The 20,846-nt window shown below is 31.1% G+C and overlaps 2 protein-coding genes across 2 annotated transcripts in view; one reads left to right on the top strand and one right to left on the bottom strand.

The window, feature by feature from the left end:
• Positions 1-6,168, top strand: part of Mer (ezrin/radixin/moesin family protein merlin) — a 42,783-nt gene extending 36,615 nt beyond the window's left edge. Inside the window, exons 13-16 of the mRNA XM_067276068.1 lie at positions 723-825; positions 3,199-3,365; positions 4,106-4,265; positions 5,314-6,168. Coding sequence (XP_067132169.1) covers positions 723-825; positions 3,199-3,365; positions 4,106-4,265; positions 5,314-5,364 — 481 coding nt within the window. The 3' untranslated portion in view covers positions 5,365-6,168. The remainder of the gene's footprint in view (positions 1-722; positions 826-3,198; positions 3,366-4,105; positions 4,266-5,313) is intronic.
• A 1,464-nt stretch (positions 6,169-7,632) lies between these two features.
• The window catches only part of LOC136980003 (transducin beta-like protein 2), a 40,901-nt gene continuing 27,687 nt past the window's right edge, over positions 7,633-20,846 (bottom strand). The window contains exons 4-11 of the mRNA XM_067276024.1: positions 20,815-20,844; positions 16,920-17,191; positions 16,619-16,705; positions 14,015-14,150; positions 12,021-12,070; positions 8,137-8,319; positions 7,872-8,058; positions 7,633-7,798 (exon numbers count right to left, since the gene is read on the bottom strand). Coding sequence (XP_067132125.1) covers positions 7,759-7,798; positions 7,872-8,058; positions 8,137-8,319; positions 12,021-12,070; positions 14,015-14,150; positions 16,619-16,705; positions 16,920-17,191; positions 20,815-20,844 — 985 coding nt within the window. The 3' untranslated portion in view covers positions 7,633-7,758. The remainder of the gene's footprint in view (positions 7,799-7,871; positions 8,059-8,136; positions 8,320-12,020; positions 12,071-14,014; positions 14,151-16,618; positions 16,706-16,919; positions 17,192-20,814; positions 20,845-20,846) is intronic.

The raw sequence follows: 20,846 nt of genomic DNA, 5'->3' as shown, positions 1-20,846 counted from the left end.
ATGTTGAGAAATTGCTTTTGCTTTCGATAACTGAAAATCAATGTGCTGGCGACAGCGTATCAGAAGCAATTATTTGCGATTATTACTGTAATAACTTAAAAAAATTAATTTTATTATAGATTTTTAATTAATGTGCTCAAACAGTGTTTCAATTATTTTACAACCCATTAATATACCATATCAAGAGGAGTTTTTTTTTTTACATGAGAACGGATTAATCATTTTTACATTACTTCTTATGGGAAAGGTTGATTTGGTATACGTCCTATTCGGTATAAGTCCAAACACCAGGAAGGGATTAAGGTTGTATACCGAGGTTCCACTGTACTATATTTGATTCATGTAGATATGCATAATCAGTGTCACACTGAAGCTAGCATGGATATATGTATTAACACAATATGCAAATTATTTTTATATAGAAAGGTCAATATTTATAAAATCAGGATAAAGTATCATTTAAACTATGTACAGAAGCTAAAATTTAGCAAGTTGTTTTCTTTTAAATAGATTATTTGCACAAATTATTATTAAAAGCATTTTATTTATAAATTTAATACACAACTTTTAATTATGAATCCTGGAAAACCAGATTGAATATAATTAAATCAGACATAAATTTAAAAATATATATAACTTGTTTAATATTAGTATGTAAAATTTTAAATTTATTGTAGTAAAAGCAGTTTTTATTGATATATGTTATATATTATTTAATTCAGAGCTAAAGAAGCTGGAAAATTGAGAGAAGAATTACTTAAAGCAAGATTAGCAGAAAAGCAAGCAAAAGAAAAACTTGTGGAAATATTAGGAAATCCGTATGCTGTAAGTATTCAATAGCGTAAAGTACGTTCATCTTAAGTAATTGTTTTTGTACATCAAAGTTGAAATGTTTGTTCAAATATAATTCACCGGGAAGATATTGGCATTATAAAGCCTATTATTGAACAGAAATCTTAGAAATACTGTTTTACTTTTTGATAAATAATTACAGTAATTAAAGTATTAGATTTTATTTTATAAACCAGCATTAATAAATATATTAATTTGATGAAAGTTTTAAGGAAAAACATTATTATTTATTATTCATATATTATATGACATTTGCATAATTGGGCTTCAATTTGAAAAATATTGTAGACCTATAAATTCCCATTGTCGTCTGTCTGTCTTTCCTTAATCTCGAGACCAGATATGGAAATCTTAGGGGTAGGAGGCCCAAACTGACTATATATTTATGAACTTCTGGTTTGTACCAGAGGTCACGTTATTTCAATTCAAAAGTTTTCTCCGGAAAGCAGTTATCAGATGATTGGCAAGACTCTATTGTTAAAGAAAAAGTATGATGTACAGGGGCAAGATACTACTAATTTGAGATGGAGAGCATATATTTTAAATGAAATAAATTAAATACATGATTAAAAATTGCAGCCGGCATTGTGACGATTTCAAAATAAATAATTGCTCGTTGGCTTTGAAGTTGAAAATATTTTTTAATGATTCTTACTTTGAGGATGAGAAAACCATCTTTTAAAGTTAGTTATGTGAATCCACAGTTAACAAAGTTTACTTTATGTTTTCAACCTGAAAACACAAATAAAGTAAACGTTGTTATAGATTTTTTTGGTTTAAAAAGAAAATGAAATTCTTTTAACACAATTGAACATTAACTTCTATAACAAGGAGAATGGGAAAAAGCTTGACAGTGATCATTCTCTTGTTGTAATATATATTACAACAAGAGAATGATCATTGTCAAGCTTAAGAACAGAAACGATATTAAAATGCACATCAATCAATCCTCTATTTTTCTATGTAATCTTCAAGTTTGTTAAACATTCATTCTAGTATTATGCAAGCTTTTAATACCATATCTGAAGAAATCTAGCCCCAATTAAAGTATCCTGCACTGTACTTCCACATTGTCTGTTGGAATTGATGATCTTTCAGAATCCCCTTTGGCTTGGGAAAGAGGTGATTTTCACCTCTTTCCCAAGACAAGCATCTGGATTGTAAGCAAGATCTGGATTGTATGGATGACCGGTCCAGATGTTTTAAGTGAATTTCTTCAAGAGTGCCTTAATGTTTTTGGTAGCATGTGGGCACACATTGTCGTCGAGAAGGATTGTCCCTTCTGTCGACAGTTTGGGCTTTTTTTTTCCAAATGGCCACCTTTAACTTTTTGCAAAGTTTGGCAATATCTTTGCACATTGACAGTTTATCTGTGGTGATTCCTGTTTTCAACTTGCACCAAGAAAAGAATGAGCCCACTTTTCATATGTATGGTCACAGTTGTTAGCAATTCCATTTTGCCAGAGGTATAGTCAGAAGGATGAGTATCCAAGACAGGTACAGGTTGGACATAGCTATAGTTTGATATTTGATATAATTTTGGCACCAGTTATTTGCATTACAATAGCCAAGAAAATAAGTATTGAATTTTTTTTCTTGTATTTTATCATACATATAAGTCATGTTCGCATCACTCATTAATATTCTATAAAATTTGGAAAACTCAATTGTTATATTATTTTTGAAATTCTGATTATTGAATATTTAATTTTTCAACAGATTATTTTATATAAATATAAAATTTAAAAATATATTGATGACACAAAATGTCTTCATTGGTCCATCATTTCAATCCAAGAACAATTTTCACTTACAGCCTCAAATAAAAGATTGTCTCTATCTCCACATAAAAAAATGTAAAGTAGTTAAATGTCCTCTGACGAAGGTTATGCCAAATGCCATTAACTCACAATAATAGTTAATTAAAATACAACAGACCGATGAATACATTTTGTGTAATCAATATATTTTTATACGTAAGTAAACCTTGGCCAACTGTAATTATAATTGATTATTTTATGCTCATCTTTCTGTGAAAGATTTGAGATTCTTCACAGTTTATTAGTTTTTACTTATTCAGTTAAAATAAGACAAGTTTATTTTAATGGTCAGATGTCAGAACAAAAAAAGAATAATACATGAAAAATATAAGCTTTTAATGACAGATTAAATAAAATTGCCCTTTAATGGTATTAATTAGAAAACAAAATCTGTGTTTTACTGAGTTTTGTTGAGCAGAAAATTGTTAATTTTTTTTATTAAAGATAAAAAGTTCTGATAACAATTTTTAAATTTTAAAACAAAATATTTAATTTTTGAAAAATAAACAAATGTTTTTCTTTTAAGACTTTTGCCAATAACGCAATTTCTCCCGACGTTCTGGATCATTTGCCAAGGCAGATTGGTGACCTGAGACTGGACGGGGATCTCGGCCTTGGCTGCGACACAGTGACGTGCGATCTGATCATGGATGGTCACATGGAACAGTTGTCTCTCGAAATTGAAAAAGAAAGGTTATAAATAATTAACAATTTTATTATTTTAAATGTAATGCACACCTAATTATTTTTTAAATTTTTTGTTTTTATAGATGTAACAAAGTATAATGCTAATTATTACTGTATTTTACGGACTAAGATGCACCTTAATTTTGGAGGCAATTTTTTGAAGAAAAAAGTGCGTCTTATAGTCTGTAAAATACGGTATTTCAATGTATGCAGTGTGTCTATGGTCCTAGTTGATACAGAAGTTTAAAGCTTTGATCATGTTAGCTTTTATGTAAAATCTTTTATTTTAATGATTTAAGCTTTAAACTTTCAAATATTAGTGTAAGTGTGAAATCTTGTATTAACATATTTTGCACCATTTGTTTCAAAATTAATAACCTTTAGAAGTTCTGTCTGAAAAGCTTTATGTACTAGGTTCATATGAAAAACTTTGCACTTTTATTAAAAGTCCATGACTGGAGAATTCTTTCAGAAAGGAATTTCTGCCCTTGTTTCCCACTGGGAAAACTATTTAGAAAAGAATGACAACTATGTAGAAAAATAGTCATATGATAGGACACAATCTGAACTGTTACATAGTAGTTATAAAAGATTGTATCTTACTTTTGGGATATAATCGTAGTGCAATTTTTCTGGGACACTGTACATAATTATTCAACAAAGAACTGTTGTTACATTAATATTTTCTTTTATATAAAAATAATAATCATTATCATGAATATTTAAAGATTATATTTGTTTGTTAGAGTGGAATATTTAGAAAAAAGTAAGCATTTGCAAGAACAGTTGAGAGAGTTAAAATCGGAAATAGAAGTATTAAAAGTCGAAGAGAACTTAACACCGATGGACAGGATATACGAAGAGAATGTAATCAGAGGAGAAAGCAAATATTCTACGCTCCGAAAGGTAATCAAAAGTTTACGCAACATTGCCATATTTTACGTGCCATAAAATGCTGAAAAAATTGTCCCGCAATTGTCTTATACATAAAGTTAACCTCTACCCTTTAATAAAAACCTCAACACATGCAAAAGCAAAGTAACTTTTGCAAAATATTATTATTGTTGAGTAAAAAAGATAAATGAATATTTTAATGATAAATGTCTTAACATATTATCAGGGAAAAAGAGGAGTTTAAATAAAGTGTGAATTCTAGTTTTAATTTTTTAAAACCAATATTATTGTAAAAACATTTGTGTTTGAATCCCAAAGGCTGAAGATTGTGTAAATACAATATATAAAAGTATTCTTTTATGCACCATAAAGATAGTAATTATAAAGCAAACAATTCATCCATTGAATAATTTATTTACAAGATCAAAACACTTACTAATAATTTTGTTTTTTCTACTTGTAATTGCATGTTGTGTATTTACTTATTTGAATAAAATGAATGTCCAATTTTTAAGTGACAAATCTAAAAAAGTAATAACTAATAATAACTGACCAAGTCGGATTAAACTATTTTAAAGTAGTTTAAATTTAGCCATTCAGATTTTGATTGGCTTGTTTTTGGTTCTCCAAGCTGTCCTAACAAAATCAAATAGTGTATTACTTCCGTTTATAGGCGACAAACGTGTCTTTAAAAAGTCGAGCATTTCCAACAGTCGATAATATCTGACTACTCATTGAGAATGTGTAAAATTTACTACCTCTCATTTTTCTAGAATATTCTAAATTAAATTAAACACAATACAATATTAAGCAATTCTTCATCTTAACGAATTAGCCTTAGCATAGCTTGATAAGAAATTGGGCTGTTTGTTCAATTAGTAAAATTTACTACTTAACATAATTTATTTTATAACTACGTATAAGGCACGTGTATATAATTTTATAAATTAATATTTACTATTAATAGTAATTAAACTGTTTAAATGAATAAGATCTAGTCATTAAAATTAAGTAACAATTGTTAACCTTTATATTTTTAAAAATTTGTATCGTTTTTCAGACCAAGTCGGGATCCACGAAAGCCAGAGTCGCATTTTTTGAAGAATTGTGACGAAACTCCGCCGTCGGAGTACGCCAGATTCGTCGCCAGTTCCGAAAAGGTCACGTTTACTCTCGTTGCGAACCCAAATTTATGTATCGATTCAATTCCAAAGTAGTAGGCTGGATACCACTACTAAAACACAAAGTTAAATGCCGTCTGCGGACATTGTAAATAACCGTCGTTTTTCTCCGGATTTTTACCGTGTTCGACACATGGTCCGACGAAGCATTTTCTGGTTTTCCAAAAACGTCCTCTTGGTCACAGACCGCACTATTTTATGTAACTGCCATTCTCCTAAACTTTTGCGGTCTTAACGACATAACTCGCATGGTGAAAAATCTCAATTTGTTGGCTTACAAAATATAAACCCAAGCTATAATTTTGGCAAAGTAAGTCATTATTTGTTTCTTGGCGTTTAAATACTAAACTTTATTTTGCTTTATTAAAGAGATGTCCGCATTCCGCGTTCGTAGTATAATCACTCCGTAAAGGCAGCTTATTGATGTGTAATTTATTTAATCGATTATACAATTGGCAAACTTTTCATATCGTGTTTGATCGAATCTCAAGTATTCTCGACACTGTCTTTCTTATAAAGAATTTATTTTATTAGAACTTTTGTTCATCCGTCCGTCATTCATTTATGCGAAATTTACTGCTAGGTCATTTGACATAGTTTAAAAGAAGCCGAAAAGGCTAGCACGTCGAGTTTATTGGATGAAATGTTTCAACAGTGTGGCAGATTCTTCTCTCTTCTTTAACTGATTGTCCAAAAACAAAAGAACGATCAAAATGGCAGTTGAAAGATTTCTAAGTATTTGCTTTATAACTGGTTACGAGCATATACAAAATTTGTTCAACAGAAGCATACAGATGTCCTATTCAGTTCACATTTAACTTTTTACAAAAAGTCTCAAATAATTTTCTAGATTCTGTAATCAATGTGACGGTGTAGTGTCGTTTGGCATAACAGTCAGTCCAAATAATCTCTCTAACTCCTCACTTTCTGATTCTTTTTAATTAATTTAGAAGGATCTACTGTTTGCATTATCATCAGTTCGTTCTCTATCAGTTATTTTTTTCAAATTTGTTTTGAACCCCAATTTTGATGACGATGGGACAGGTCGAGGTTCCTTTGTAGGGTTTTGTATGTTATTTTGCTAATGTTTGTATGTTTTGGTTGCTAAAGCAACCTCTGTCTATTAAGCCAGTGATTCTCGGACGGCTTTACGATGCAACGCATTCTATATTTGGTATATTCAAAATGATTGTGGAATGAGATCTGGGATTTGTTAGAGAAATAAACTATTGAAAATATCTCCTAAAAAACTTAAACGGAAGGAATATGCCATTGGCCACACGTCCCGTATTTGTAATTGTTGAAATGATTCCAAAGTTTCTGGTTAGCAGATCACAGTGTTTTTATCGAATTGTTTTACAATCTTATCCCAAGGACTGTGCTTTTTTTCCTCTTTTGTCGAAAAAGTGATTCTTAAACTTTTTAAAGGTACAAAATCAATGTACATATAACAAGAAAGATACTCTAAAATATATTTTGCCATTATGGATTAGGTGACAAAAATCGGAAATCAAAATTTAAAGCCAGATTTTGCAAACGAACAAATATATTTATTACGTGATAAACAGACAACCGGGTCGCAGGCTCATCGTTGCCATGTTAAATTTTCCACCCAAGTGCACTAATTATCGAAGTGCCTTTCTATCGACTTTGTTAAATGTTACAATTTGTTTTTTTTTATTGGTATCTAAATAACTTGCAAAGCATTTTTGCTTATAAATGAAAAAAAATTATGTATTTTGACAAGATTGTTATTGCATGAAAAAGTCACAGCTTGCGAGATTTTTCTGCGTATTTAAAAAAGAAAAAATGTTAATGCGAAGTGTTTTGGGACCAGCGTTTTTCGAACGTTACAAAGTTATTTCCGAAAGCGGACACCCCCTCTCGTGTTTTTGCCAAATTGTTACATATACGTAAATCGTGCCAATCGCGTACAGTAGTCTCGCGTTTTCCCCGGTCGAATCTCCAAATTCCTTGGAACGTTTGGCTTGCTGGTCAGCCACTTGCAAAATGTAAATGAAGTATTGTAAATATGTTATTAACGAGATCTGTAGATGAAAAATAACTATTTTTAACCAAAGTTTGAAAAAAATTGTAGCCGTTAGTATAGTGTACCTACTTAATTTGAAAATAAAAACTTTGTTAAATTTAACAGAGGACGAGTTAGTATTTTATTGCACTCGAGAAATCTTTCCAAATTATCACAAAAAGTCAGAACGACTTTATTAGTATTCCGACTGTACAAAAGTAATGCACGACGGCACTTTGTATCGTGGTAAAAATTTTAAGGCATGGGAGATGGCACTCGTCTTCAACCAGACGGATTACCTTTTTAGTAGTCCTTCTACGGATTCCAAATTTTTTCTGTCAAAAAATTTTCACAAGCATTTAGAATTGATGGAGAGTGATTTATGAAGGAAAGAAGAAAGAAACTTACTTTGCCTCGTCAATTTGGGTCTGTAGTCGTTCCCTGATGGCCTGGCCGGTGGCACTTATCTTTTTTATCTCCAGATCTTCTATCGCATTCTTGTATCCGAGAACGTTATAAAATATCCGGATGTGTTTGCCCGCGGCGGCCGACAGGTACTGATTGTCTGAAGAAAAGTGAAGGGCGGCGATTGGTTCTGAAATGGAAACGGTGTGTGTCGTGTGTAAACGGTGCCATCATTTTTGGGTTTTGAAAAAAGTACATAAATAATTACCTTCGTGTATGTTCTCCAGAAGGCTCTGTTTTTCTCCAGTCACGCCGGAATATATCATGACTGTCGAGAGCATCGCCAGAGCCACTGTCCTGCCGTCTGGCGAGAGGGCCACGAGACAAGGTCCGCGGTGGTTGAAATTTCCCGTTTTTAGAAGGTACGGCTCCTGACCTTTTTGATACTCGACTAAAAATAATTTAACATTTGTTTTAGTTTTAAAATCGATCAGCCGCAAAATTATAGAATGCATCTGAAATGTCGAAATATTAACAAAAAGCAAATCATCAAAGAATTTATTCAATCACGAAATAAAGATAATGCAGACTTCCTCCATCCAAATACTGTTTTGATGCAGACAGTCTTAGTTAACATTATGAAGAAACCATACCATAAACTTTATTAAAGTTTATCTAGTACAGTATAAATACAAAGCCAATAAAGCATGGCTACAGTGTGAAGCTCATAACCCAAGATCCGTCATACCAAATCCCAGACTAACACAAAGTATATTCTAGAATAGCTAGGAAGATAGACAGAGACATTGTGTATAAACAAAACCCTTCGTGCTTTTGTTTACTAACAAATGGAAAAGACAGACAGCAGATGGACCCCAGGCACACACAAAATTCTGTTACTATTATAGATACCAAGTTCAACCGACACCTCGATTACATTGGCTCGATCATTAATGACCAGATTGAGGAAGCACGTGTATGACATCTCAAAAATGAATTATAACACTGCTGTGGTCCAATTAGCAAGTGAGCCCAGGGTATCTGTGTTGGGCGATGCAAAACTTCAAGTTACCTTTAATACACAACAGCTAAGAATAACAGAAGCCATCAAAATTTATAAAGCAATACTCAAGGAATGTTGCATTAACAATAAAAACAAATTAACTTATCACAAGTGTGGCAAGTAATGATATGTTACCTTTCACTGTAGCAATTGTAAATTTTGTCACCCATAATCTCTAGTTATTAATATGTATGTTACAACGTGTAAATTTTTTCTAGTCTATCTCCAGCTGTATTATGAGTTGTGTACACTGTTTAAAAATTTTTATTGTGTCATATTTTGTCATTATGTATGTTAATTTTTTTTAATTTGAATATTGTCACATTTCATACAGAACATTCCTCTTTTAAAAATTTGTTCAATTAATCATATTTGATCATCAGGTTATTATACATTTCCATAAAAGGTCTCTGGAGGTGATCAAAAACATTTAATTTTTCCAATAAATATATCCGACGGAACCAGTAGATGTCTGAGTAATTGTAATTTTTGTTTTTGCAGTTATTTCACACGTGATGCAAAATGCCGTTCAAATCAAGTACAGACATTTTTCTCGATAACCAAAGCAACTATCCTAACTGCGTGCATTACGGTTACCGAAAACCTTGGGCTTTGCTGTTACGGTAATTTGTAACCATTTTAAACTCTACGTTTTACTACCCCTATTTACAATAATTTGTGGTAGGATCCAGAGATCGGGAAAGTTTTGGTCGACTAGATACTGTATGTGATAACAGCACATCAGCACGCACATTTTTCAGAATCTTGCAGAGTTTAACTCTAAAGATAAATTAAAATCGAAATGTGGCCAAAGAGAAATTGCTTGATGTGTCTGAGACAGAATGTCCAGATAGAGTTTGGAGTAGTTTGGTGTATTGTCTTCAGCATAGAGGAGGAGAAAATTTTGAAGCTTACAATAATGACAATTTGTTGTCCTATTGCCAATTAAAAACCAAAAATAATGGAAATAAAGAATTGGACAACTATGTTTTAGAACTTACTTCTAACGGTAGGATCCCGAAATATTCCATGACAGGACCTATCTTGAAAGAAGTTGCTTTAGAATTTAAAAAAGGGGGGGCATTTCTTCATTCAAAGCTCTGTGGTTACTTGATTTAAACAACAAAACAACATTAAATTTAAAATAATTTGTAGCAAATCAGACTATTCACAGACTGGGAAACTTTTCTTTCCATTCCCAAACTACATAGAGACTGCACTAAATTTTTTGTGGTTCCTAGATGAAATGGGACCATTTTTCGAGCTCTCCCAAAACAAAACCTACACGGAAATGTGCTGGAGGAAAATGTCAAAAGAGAAACCTACATTTCTTCTCTGCATCAGTGTTACTGGAGAAAAAATTAAACTACTTTCTCATTTTTTCTAACAAGATGCTTTAAAAATGAACGTTTCTACTATCCAGTTCAGTGGAAAGCAGACGACAGAGTCCGGATGACTACAGAATCTTCTTCTTTTTAAACGGCTAAAATCATCAAAAATTGTGTAACTTTGTTGGCTGTTATCAGATTTTATTTATTATTATTATTAATTTTGAGGATAGAGACAAATTTTTTTAAAATATTGTAAATGCCAGTAACGATTAAAATTTTCATTAAGTCCGATCCCATTCGAGTGCGACACAACCCCCTCTATCTCCCCACCCCGAGCTTTAACCACTAAAATTTAATAGCATCTACATCCCTTATATACAAGTTACTATGCCAATTTTTGTTTCTTAATCTTCACCTCATCCTGAAATATTAAATGAAATAGATGTCACATACACACAGTTTTTTCCTATTTTTGACCTTTTTGGGTTCGGGGAAACTCAAAACGTCAAGATTTGCAAAAAAAACCTGCAGGATCAAATTTGATGCGATTCCAATACTTTCCCGTGTCGTAACAGCTTTGTCGACAGTAAACTTAATTCTATGTTGTATTGCACGGTCTATTCAAATTTGCCAATTTGTACAACAAATTTGAACCAGAGGTCAATTGAGAACATTTGGAAAGTGTGGGGAGATCAATGACATGGAACATCTGATTGATTACATTTCAGCAATTTGGAAGGAATGTGAAAGATACAATGCAGAATTTTTCTCTGCTTTAAACTGCAGATAATTTGTATTCAACCACAGCATTTAAAAATGTAATGTACAAATCAGAACAACAAATTATGTAAGCTTTTAATAAACTATTGTATTACTATACTTTGTTTGTGTCTTGTGTGTGGAGTAATTAACTGAAGAGTTAAAATGAAGTGTGAAGTAAGTCATGATTATCTAATTGAGGGAATTAAAAATAGTTTTGTACAATTGTAGATATGGTATTAAAATAAAGAAATACCGTACAACACTTCGAGACACGCATACTTTCTTTTTATTAAATATCTAATGCAAATAGTTTGGACAGGTCCCATAACTGTTCAGAATAATTTTTGTTGTTTCACATATAAAAGATAGAAATATTGCAAATGAAAGCATGAGATCTAACACAGAGGTAAGACAATATAGCAATACAAACAAATATTTTATGACAAGAATAAATCTAAAACTAGATTCATTTGTTTATTATGATTATTGAAGAAAATATTAAATATGTAAGTTTATGGTTTTAAAATTTAAGAAAAAAACAGCTGAAAAAATTATAAGCTGCCCCTTTTTTGTTCTAACCATAATCACAATAACAAAAATTAGCGAGGTTGAGGCCGAAGTTTTAAACGTGAAAATGTGTACGTCGGACATTTGGCACCGCTTTCCCGGAAGCCTAGAAGTTTGACAATGGCATTTGGGATGTCGAGCGCGATTCCACCGACTTTCCAAACACCACCGTCAAACTTCTAGGCTTACGGGAAAGCGGCGCCGAATGTCCGACGTACACGTCTTCACTTTTAAAACTTCGGCCTTCAACCTCGCTATTGCTTTGAAACTTGTGTTAACGCAATGACATCAAATATGAAAGCATTTCTTTTTAAAAAATTAACATAAATATGTTTTTGCAAAGCCAACCACATTTACAACATATGCATAAAGAATTAATGAATGCAATCGTGTATAATACAAGTCTCCAAAAGACAATGTTCAACTTACTGTTTGTGTCCCAAATCTTCCATGTACCATCTTTGGATACGGAAGCCATTCTAGAAATAATAAATTTTTACTGGTATCAATACTTATTTTTAAACATTTAAAAAAGAAAATTTTATGAAACACAACAGTTCATTATTTTATAAATCAAAGAATTATCAATTTTGTGTTTTTTTAGAACTACAAACATCCAACTTGTAGTCTTCAAAGTACTAAATATAAAAATAACAACTGCCAAGCCTAATCTTTCATTAATTATCATCAGATGTATGGCAAATAAATATATAAGATGTGAGCTAACAAAAAAACAGTATTATGAATCAAAACCTCAAAATTGACCGTTGCCTAATGCCAAGTGTTAAAATAGTTTTAAGTCACCGTCAATATTGCCATTTGGATAATTTCAACAACGAATTAAAACTTATTAAAAATGTTATGGATAAATATTGTTGTAATCACACATTATTATTATGTTTGAACTTTTTAAATAATAGACAAACACATATAGCATTTATTCATGTATTATTTAAACATATTCATAAGTTAACAAAGTTAAAAGCAAACCATTAGATTCTAGAGCTTTTAATATGTCAGACAAGCTGCTGTAGTTACGTGACTATTTTTGCTCAATGATCATCGGTTCTTTAAAACTATGCAAAGCTGATATCACAAGCCACAATATCATTATTGTGGCTTTTGATATCAGCTTTGCATAGTTTTAAAGAACCAATGATCATTTCACCTACTCTTCTAAGAATTATTGCTTGCTAGCAAGGGGGTGGAGACAAATCTTGGCAAACTGCTTGTCAAATGTGGCCTGCCGACGTTTTTCTATCGAGTGGTCTCATCACCTCACTGCGCGCTCCGACCACTGTTTCCATGGTCGATGTAATTGTAACTCTTGTATATAGTTCTGTAAAATAAACTCGTGACAACAACCATTGGACTCTATCGTCTGTTCATTCGACATGACGATGACACTATTCGTCGATGTAATCGGACTGATCAACATAACCAATTTCCTTCTCAAGAGGTACGCCTTAGTGGTGGCCTCCTCACTGGTAAGCCAGACGTGACCTCTACGACGTAGTAATCTGGACTAGATGATTCCAGCGACGCCGACCATTTCAAAACCTGGTCTCTCCACACTGATCAAGCAGCCAAACTGTTAGTTACAATTTATGGTCAATGTAACAAGAGTTACAATTACATTGACCGTGGAAACAGTGGCAGAGCACACGGTAAGGTGAGTGACTGGACAGAAGCACGTCCACTCAAAAAGTGGAGTTAGCCACGGTCTGACATCAAGTAGGTTAAGGACGGTGGTCAAATGCCATGTTGCCAACCGCCACAATCTAATCTTTCATATAACATATAACATTTGAGTTTATTTCCTATTCTACTCTGTAAATGTAATATTGTTGTCTTCCTCCGCCACCTTTTCACTACTAAAAATTTGCATATTTGTGTTAAACTAATATAAAATAGTATGACATTTGATTGCTATTAACCCTGATTAACATCTTTAGTGAATATTACAAATTTAATTTAGAGTTTGTATACTTTTAACATAATTATTAACTAAATTTTATTAATATTTATTAAAAGACACTCCGACAGTTTCCTTGTAAGTGTAACAAGTACGTGACCGTTTACAAAAAGTTGCAATTTGTAAGCTTTATCTAAGTTAGAAGAAGCTATGTTTTTTGGTCATATAAAAGTTGAATTCTTTTGCTATTGTTGCTTAAAATAAAAATTTTCTTTAGAACTAAGCAATTTTTCTTGCATTTATTGTTGTATCATTTAACATGTTAGTGTTAATTAAAACTTAGTTTATATTTAGAAAATTTCTGTTAACTACTGTAATTTTTGTAAACATTAAATTTCATTGTTAGCAAGTTCCTCTCGTCAAATTTTGAAACTTTATCTATCTAAAATTAGTTAAGATTGAGATTTAGGACCTTACAACATAAATTTTTTTTATTAATTTAATTTACCTTGTTGAATCATTGGAAAATGAAAAACAGTAGACCCCAGAAGAATGTCCTTTTAATTCAAATGCTCGTCTCACCTCTTGAAATTCTCCGGATTTGTTAAAACATACATCCCAAACTTTAACGTCAGGAGTAAAGCCTACACGTAAATACGAAAAAGTTTTCGTTATAAAGATTTTTCTTCTTCTGAAATCTGACTTGATACAATCTTTTTATACTTAAATATTTTTATGAATAAATTCAGATAGATCATAAATAAATGTAGGAAAAAATATATGTTTTAATCTATAAAGAAACAGAAGTAGAAATGAAAATTTTCAATTTTATTATAAAATATCATTGTCATCAAAATACCGAACTTTTAATTAATATTAATTCTTTCTAAATTATCTGTGAAAAATATCTAAGAGATAAAAATGATGCAAACCAGAAGTTTGTACACAGTTAATTGAGGCCTCCTGCCTCAAAACTTTCCATAACTGATCTCGAATTTCACCTAATTCTGTTCTGACACACGGACGGAAACAGTGGGAATTTATAGGTGTACAATTTTTTCAAATTGCAGCCCAACTAGCTGGTATACAATCAATAACACATTTAACTGTGTTGTCATTTTTGTAAGTTGACCAGGTTGCTTGCCGGGCTACTGGATTCTTTTGTTTATTAATTTTGCATTCTAAAGAGTCAATAATGAAATCGGAAAGTAGACTTGTAGAAAGAAGCTGTTTTTTAAAATTTGATGGCTTATAAAAGTCTATCAGTCTTCTTTCTGACCAAATATTTCTCTCTCTCTCCATTATACAGCCATAAAATTTATCCTAGTAATGAAGATATTCATTACTGTGAACTTTTAGATGTCAAACATCCTACTTAATTCAAAGTTACTTCTTTTAGACACAGTTCGATGAAAGTTAGAAAAAGTTGATTTGGAACTGAAAGACCAAGTGTTTGGCATCTTACAATACTGTTAAGAATATTGCGAAAAAAATTAAATTATTTATTAATGAATTCGCAGGCATTTAAAAGGTACTATTTAAATGCCTGTACCCACCAAATTGTAACAAACACGACTGAAGAGGGACAGACGACCTGTCTGAAATGCATACCGTCGTCGTAGTAAACCCGTGTCTACCCACTTCTGTACGATTACACCGAGATCGTCAATAGTGTGTGATAAGTCCACCATAGAGTTAAAACTTAGATCTCATAGATTCATATTGTAACATAAGGACATAAAGCAAATCACCAATTAATTAGAGCATTAAAATTCCTTGAGAAGTTAGATCAAAGAATAGAAAAAGATAATATACACCACTGTCTGTCAGCATTACATAAAAAGATTTATTTATGATAAATTTTATTATCTAAATTTTATGGATCACAGAATAACTTGGTTACTGTATTGCTGCTGCAGAGCAATTGAATTTCTGACAGCTTAACAAGACACTAGTTTACTGTATTCAGATTGGCTTGTTCACTGTCATCTGAGCTCGTAAAGACCACATCCAAAAAGTATTCAAATACATATCATAAGTTTTCAGGAATAATAATAACTTTTTAAAATGAAATAGTTCTCAATTTTTGCATTTGAATAGGCTATGCCCATCTTTATTTGGAATCAGTTTCGATTAAACCTAGTAATAGAAATTATTTACGTATACAAAAGCGATATTATCAAAATAAATTGAATGTTAACTATATGACATTTACCTGATATAATTTAACGATAAAAGAAAAAAATACTAAGACATATTTAAAATGGAAACCTGCCAAAACAGAAAAAAATTTGGTATCGTATGATTCCAGTTTACACAGATTTTACTGTATATTGTTTTAAGTGGCACACTTTTTTGTGAATAATGTGAAAAGATTAAAGTGATACAAGTACAAATAAATTTATTTGACTGGTCCTAATAAAATCATAATTTGAATAAAAGCAATAAAGACTTGGAAAATCTCCATTTCTTACAGTAGAGATATAATTACAATAGAGCGTTGTTTATCCAAATCAATTGGGGACTGGGATTGTTCGGATAACCGATTATGTACGTAAAAATATATTAACCTATTCCATGTTGAAATTTTCCTCCGTCGCGTGTCGCTTCGTGTTGAATTTTTGTCGATTTTAGGCCTAACGAAAATTTTTATAATAATAATCGCAGCTATTGTATCGTTAAAAATTATTTCTTTATTTTGTACAAACAAAATAAATATATTTAAAAATATAAAAACAAAAAAATTATACTTTAGAAGTTAATCTAGTATCAAAAACGTTCGATTCGGCACGACACAGTCCGACCGGCTTTCGAATAAACGACGCTCTACTGTATTATTATTATTTTGATATTACATATGTTTTTAATGCAAATAACTAAAACTTTTTTAGATTCTAAACACAATATTACACAGGATGACATAGCTCAATACTTGGGAAGAACCGATAATTTTAAAATAATTTTCTAAATTTTCAGAGATTATTATTTAACTTATACATATTATCATCAATTATAATGAGCTCTCATTTAAAAATGCCAATGAGTTAAACTGTATGTTAAAGAAATCTAACAATCAAAATTAAAATAATGTAAGAAGATACCTTTTTCTTACCTGATGAAGCCACAAATCTTCCACAATATGAGACACAAGCATAATAGTTATTTATGTGAAGGGTATCAATTGTAGCTAAAATCTCTCCTATATGATAAAATAAATATATTTCAATAATTAATAAACAAACTGATTTAATAATTATAATGGAAAAGTTTGTCATATAATTAGACAGCAAAAGATGGAGTGAATATTTTGTTTATTTAACAGTACAGATATTTCAAAATAGTCACGAATTCTTTTTTTAAATGAAACAAGATGTTCTGTAAAGAATTATTATTATTTTTAACATAAAATTCACCTTTTAAATCCCATATTATGATGGTAGTATCTTTGGAACAGCTCATGATATACTGGCCAGTGCAGGCAATTCCAATGTTAATAATGTCCAATTTGTGTTTTTTTGGAAATATAATGATGGGTTCGGCATTGCCTAACATTCCGTCGTCTCTCTTACTGAGGCGATAGACTTGAATGGCATTTCCATTGGCTTGACATATAATAAAAGCTTTTCCGTCAGGACTCCACTTTACTTGAGTTGCGTGATCATATTCGATATTAATTCTGACTGATCTTGAATAAATAAAAAGTTTTTAAACACACACACAAATTATTTTCAAGGAAATATTTATACTAATCATTTACAAATATTTTTTATCTACAAATATTGAATTGTATTAAAACATTTGGGATGTAATCCAACACCACACTGGACGTAGCAGTAGAAATTTGACTCTTACAGTACCTACAATAGACACATTTACCTTGTGAATCATTCACCACAAAGTGTCCGAAATTAATGTTTCTTCTGTCAAAATTGTTACTTAAAGATTGTCTTCTCTGAATTTGAAGTGTGGAAACTGGAGCTTCATCATCTATCTCATTTTTCTGGTTGTGGAGTTATCATCAATTTTCTTCTGAACTGAAGGGATCATAATGGGTATTGGTGTTGTCTTGAATTATTTGGTGCTTGTGTTAATGTACACATTGATAAACTTAGCAAATAGAGACCATTACCATTTCTTCTATCTTACATGAAGCCTACAGTTCAAGAGCAAGCAGTCCAGTAGATTCACGCTTCCCATTTCCAAATTATATTTAGAAATCAGATATGGTTGCACGTACCACTCATCTTTGCAACTGAGATGGGTTGGCATTCTTCAAAGTTGGATGTAAGAATAACAGTTTTGTTATCTTTCCAGTCTATGCACAGGATTTCACTGGTCTTGTGGATCTCAATTCATGTACTCCTCTTTCCTTTTTTTGAGGACTTTCCAGTCTGACAACAGACATTTGCACTGTCGGTTCTCACGGATGGAGCCTGTTGCAAGGAAGCCTCTCTCCTTCAAGCAACACTATTAGGCTGTATGAATTAAAAAAGCTGTCAAAATAGATTTCAAAGTTCTTTGGAAGCCAATTTTCAACCACAAGCTTTCCTCATCTGTCAATGTGTCAATGTTGATAGGTGATAAAACATCGACATCTACTCATCATCACTTTTTAGGCTTTGTTCATTAATCAATGCTAGGGTCTCTTGTACAGTGCAACAGTGATTTGAATGCATTCTAAAGACTCAATATTTTGATAATATCAACTTTCACATACCTTTTCACACCAAAGTTGTTTTTTCATAACACCACTTTTTTGACAAAGGCATACCACAATTTATGTAACATGCTTTGTTTGCAGAATGCCAGATTAGAACAACTTTTTATCTTTATAAAACACTGTAATATCGTCACTCAATGACACGCTAACCGTAACTGTGTAATTTTTGAAACTACGTTGCAAAACAAACAAAATCACAAATTTATTACGTGTGTAAAAAAACACTAAATTAATGAAAATAAATCTTTTTTTTTTCACAAGTTTCAAATTAATTGAACTTAAAAGAAGAGTAGAAAACTAATCAAAACAATAAGAAAAAATATTTAATTATGTAGAAAACGAGATGTGCTATTGCAACTTTGGTATTAAATGGGTTAATCTCCTCATTAAATATTTTAAATTTTTTAGTTTTTTAATAGTTATTAGAGAACTGTCTATACATTTTTTTTTTGAAATTCCTCTCTCCTATAATGCTCTAAAAAAATTTATTTTTCTTATCAATGGTGTATATGCATGTCTGTATGTGTAAATTATTGTTGAAAGATTTTTTTTACATGCTAGGTAATAATAAATAATACACACTGTGATCAGAAAATGACCCTCCAAATCTTTCTATTCATATTAATATATCTGTCCATGGAATCATATAAAACCATTTTACCATATTTGTATATGACGTGTCCACAGATAACTTAAGTCAATCAAATAGATACTACGTACCAAAACTGTTTTCTAAGTATCAGAAAGATGTGTTTCTGACTGTGCAATGTAAATATTTCAGTGGTAAACTAAATAAAATAGCGATTCCTGCAATTCCAGATTGATGTTTTTTTGATGTTGACCAGAAACAAATCTGTAATCCAGCAAACACGTAAAACAAAAAAGTTTTGTCTGAATAGAAATATATTTGCGGATTTATATTGATGACTCAAATTATTTATCTTCGAATAAATATCTCAATATTCTAAGCCGGCCCAGCTAAAAAATAACTGTTAGGCCCGATTATTATAATTGATACAGCATAATAAAATTTTGCTCCGTAAATTCAAAAACATCAAACTAGAATATCTATTCATTACAGTAAAACATTTTAAATGTTTTTCTATTAATTTTAAATGGTTGCATAAGTTTCTAGGTTTGTGGTTATCAAAGTTAGCAATCCACTGATCACTTAAACCACGTCAGGATGAAATGCAGACCACTTTCTGTAAATATTACCTTAGATAACGATAGATAGTGTTATCTCTATCTTGAGGAAACCGTGTTTTGTATTTTCGTTTCTTTTCTTTTCTTTCGAAGACACAATGTAGTGACGTAAACTTAAACACTGGGCGAAGTGTTTCACACTTCGCCCAGTGTTTAAGTTTACGTCACTACATTGTGTCTTCGAAAGAAAAGAAAAGATAGATAGTGTGTCAAAATATTTTGTTTTTTTTTTTTCTGATAACTAAACACGAAAGATGTGTGATGCATGAAAATGTTCTTTCCTCTGACTAAACAACATAACCGCATCTTAGAAAAATAACAAAGCCAGTCTGTAGACTACCTGGCACAAGTTTGCAAACCACTTATAGTCCACAGACCACACTTGGAGAAGCACTGGTCTAGGTAGTCACCTGGAGCTACTTCAAGTGGAACATTGATTTATGTAGAATTTTGTGGTCCGTGACATGCAATCCCCACATAAAACAAAACCATACTGTAGTATTTTGAAAAGAGGAAAAGACAAATTCTAAGCTAAAATTTTCCTGTCTGAAAACAATAGCTTTGTAATCAAAATGTAAATTTTCCAATTAAAAAAAAAAATGAATAAACAATAAATATGTTAATTATAATTTTCTACTGATTTTTCCAACAAATAATAATTGCATTAACCTTTAATTAATTAAAGGTTTTAATAACTAAGTTGTTTGGATAGTTTCAGTCATTACGAAGTTCTAGAATACTAAATAGACTTAAAAATCTAATAAATTTTATTTTATTCAATTTAAATTTTAAATTCTAAAATCTAACAATGGCTATATAATATGCCAGGGGTGGGTAATCAAGAGTTCAGAGGGAGCCGAAATGTAGGTTTTGCAAAATGCACGGGAGCCGCAGTTCTGTACTGTCGTGGCGGATAGTATGGTAAGGCGCACGATTTTATTATATAATATAAATATAATATAAAACAAATATTGAATTTTTTTAATAAACATATTTTCACAAAATTATAAAAATAAAATTGTAAAAATAATAATAAAAAACAGAAATTAACACTTTTAGCAAGAGCCGCACATAACTCAAAAAGAGACGCATTTGCCCATGTCTGTAATATGCCATAAATATCAGTTATAAAAATTTTAACTGGTTTAACGAGATGTGGATAATTGATAAAGATTAAGAAGTCCGTATAAAAATTAATTTGTCGACAATAATAGAAAACGTTAGAAAAATAATCAACTAAATCTTTATATAACAAATACATTTATCTTAAGAACTCAATTTTGCGTGTATGCTGAAATTATAAAAATTAATAATATAAGTTATTTTTCTTAATACGTAAATGGTTCAAATTTATTATTATAGAAATTACATAATATACTTACTTAATATCTTTTTGGTTTTTCACATTATTTCT

Source organism: Centruroides vittatus, unplaced genomic scaffold (assembly GCF_030686945.1).
Source record: "Centruroides vittatus isolate TY-2023 unplaced genomic scaffold, ASM3068694v2 contig_658, whole genome shotgun sequence".
NCBI lineage: Eukaryota > Metazoa > Arthropoda > Arachnida > Scorpiones > Buthidae > Centruroides > Centruroides vittatus.
This window is presented reverse-complemented; position numbering and strand designations above follow the sequence as displayed.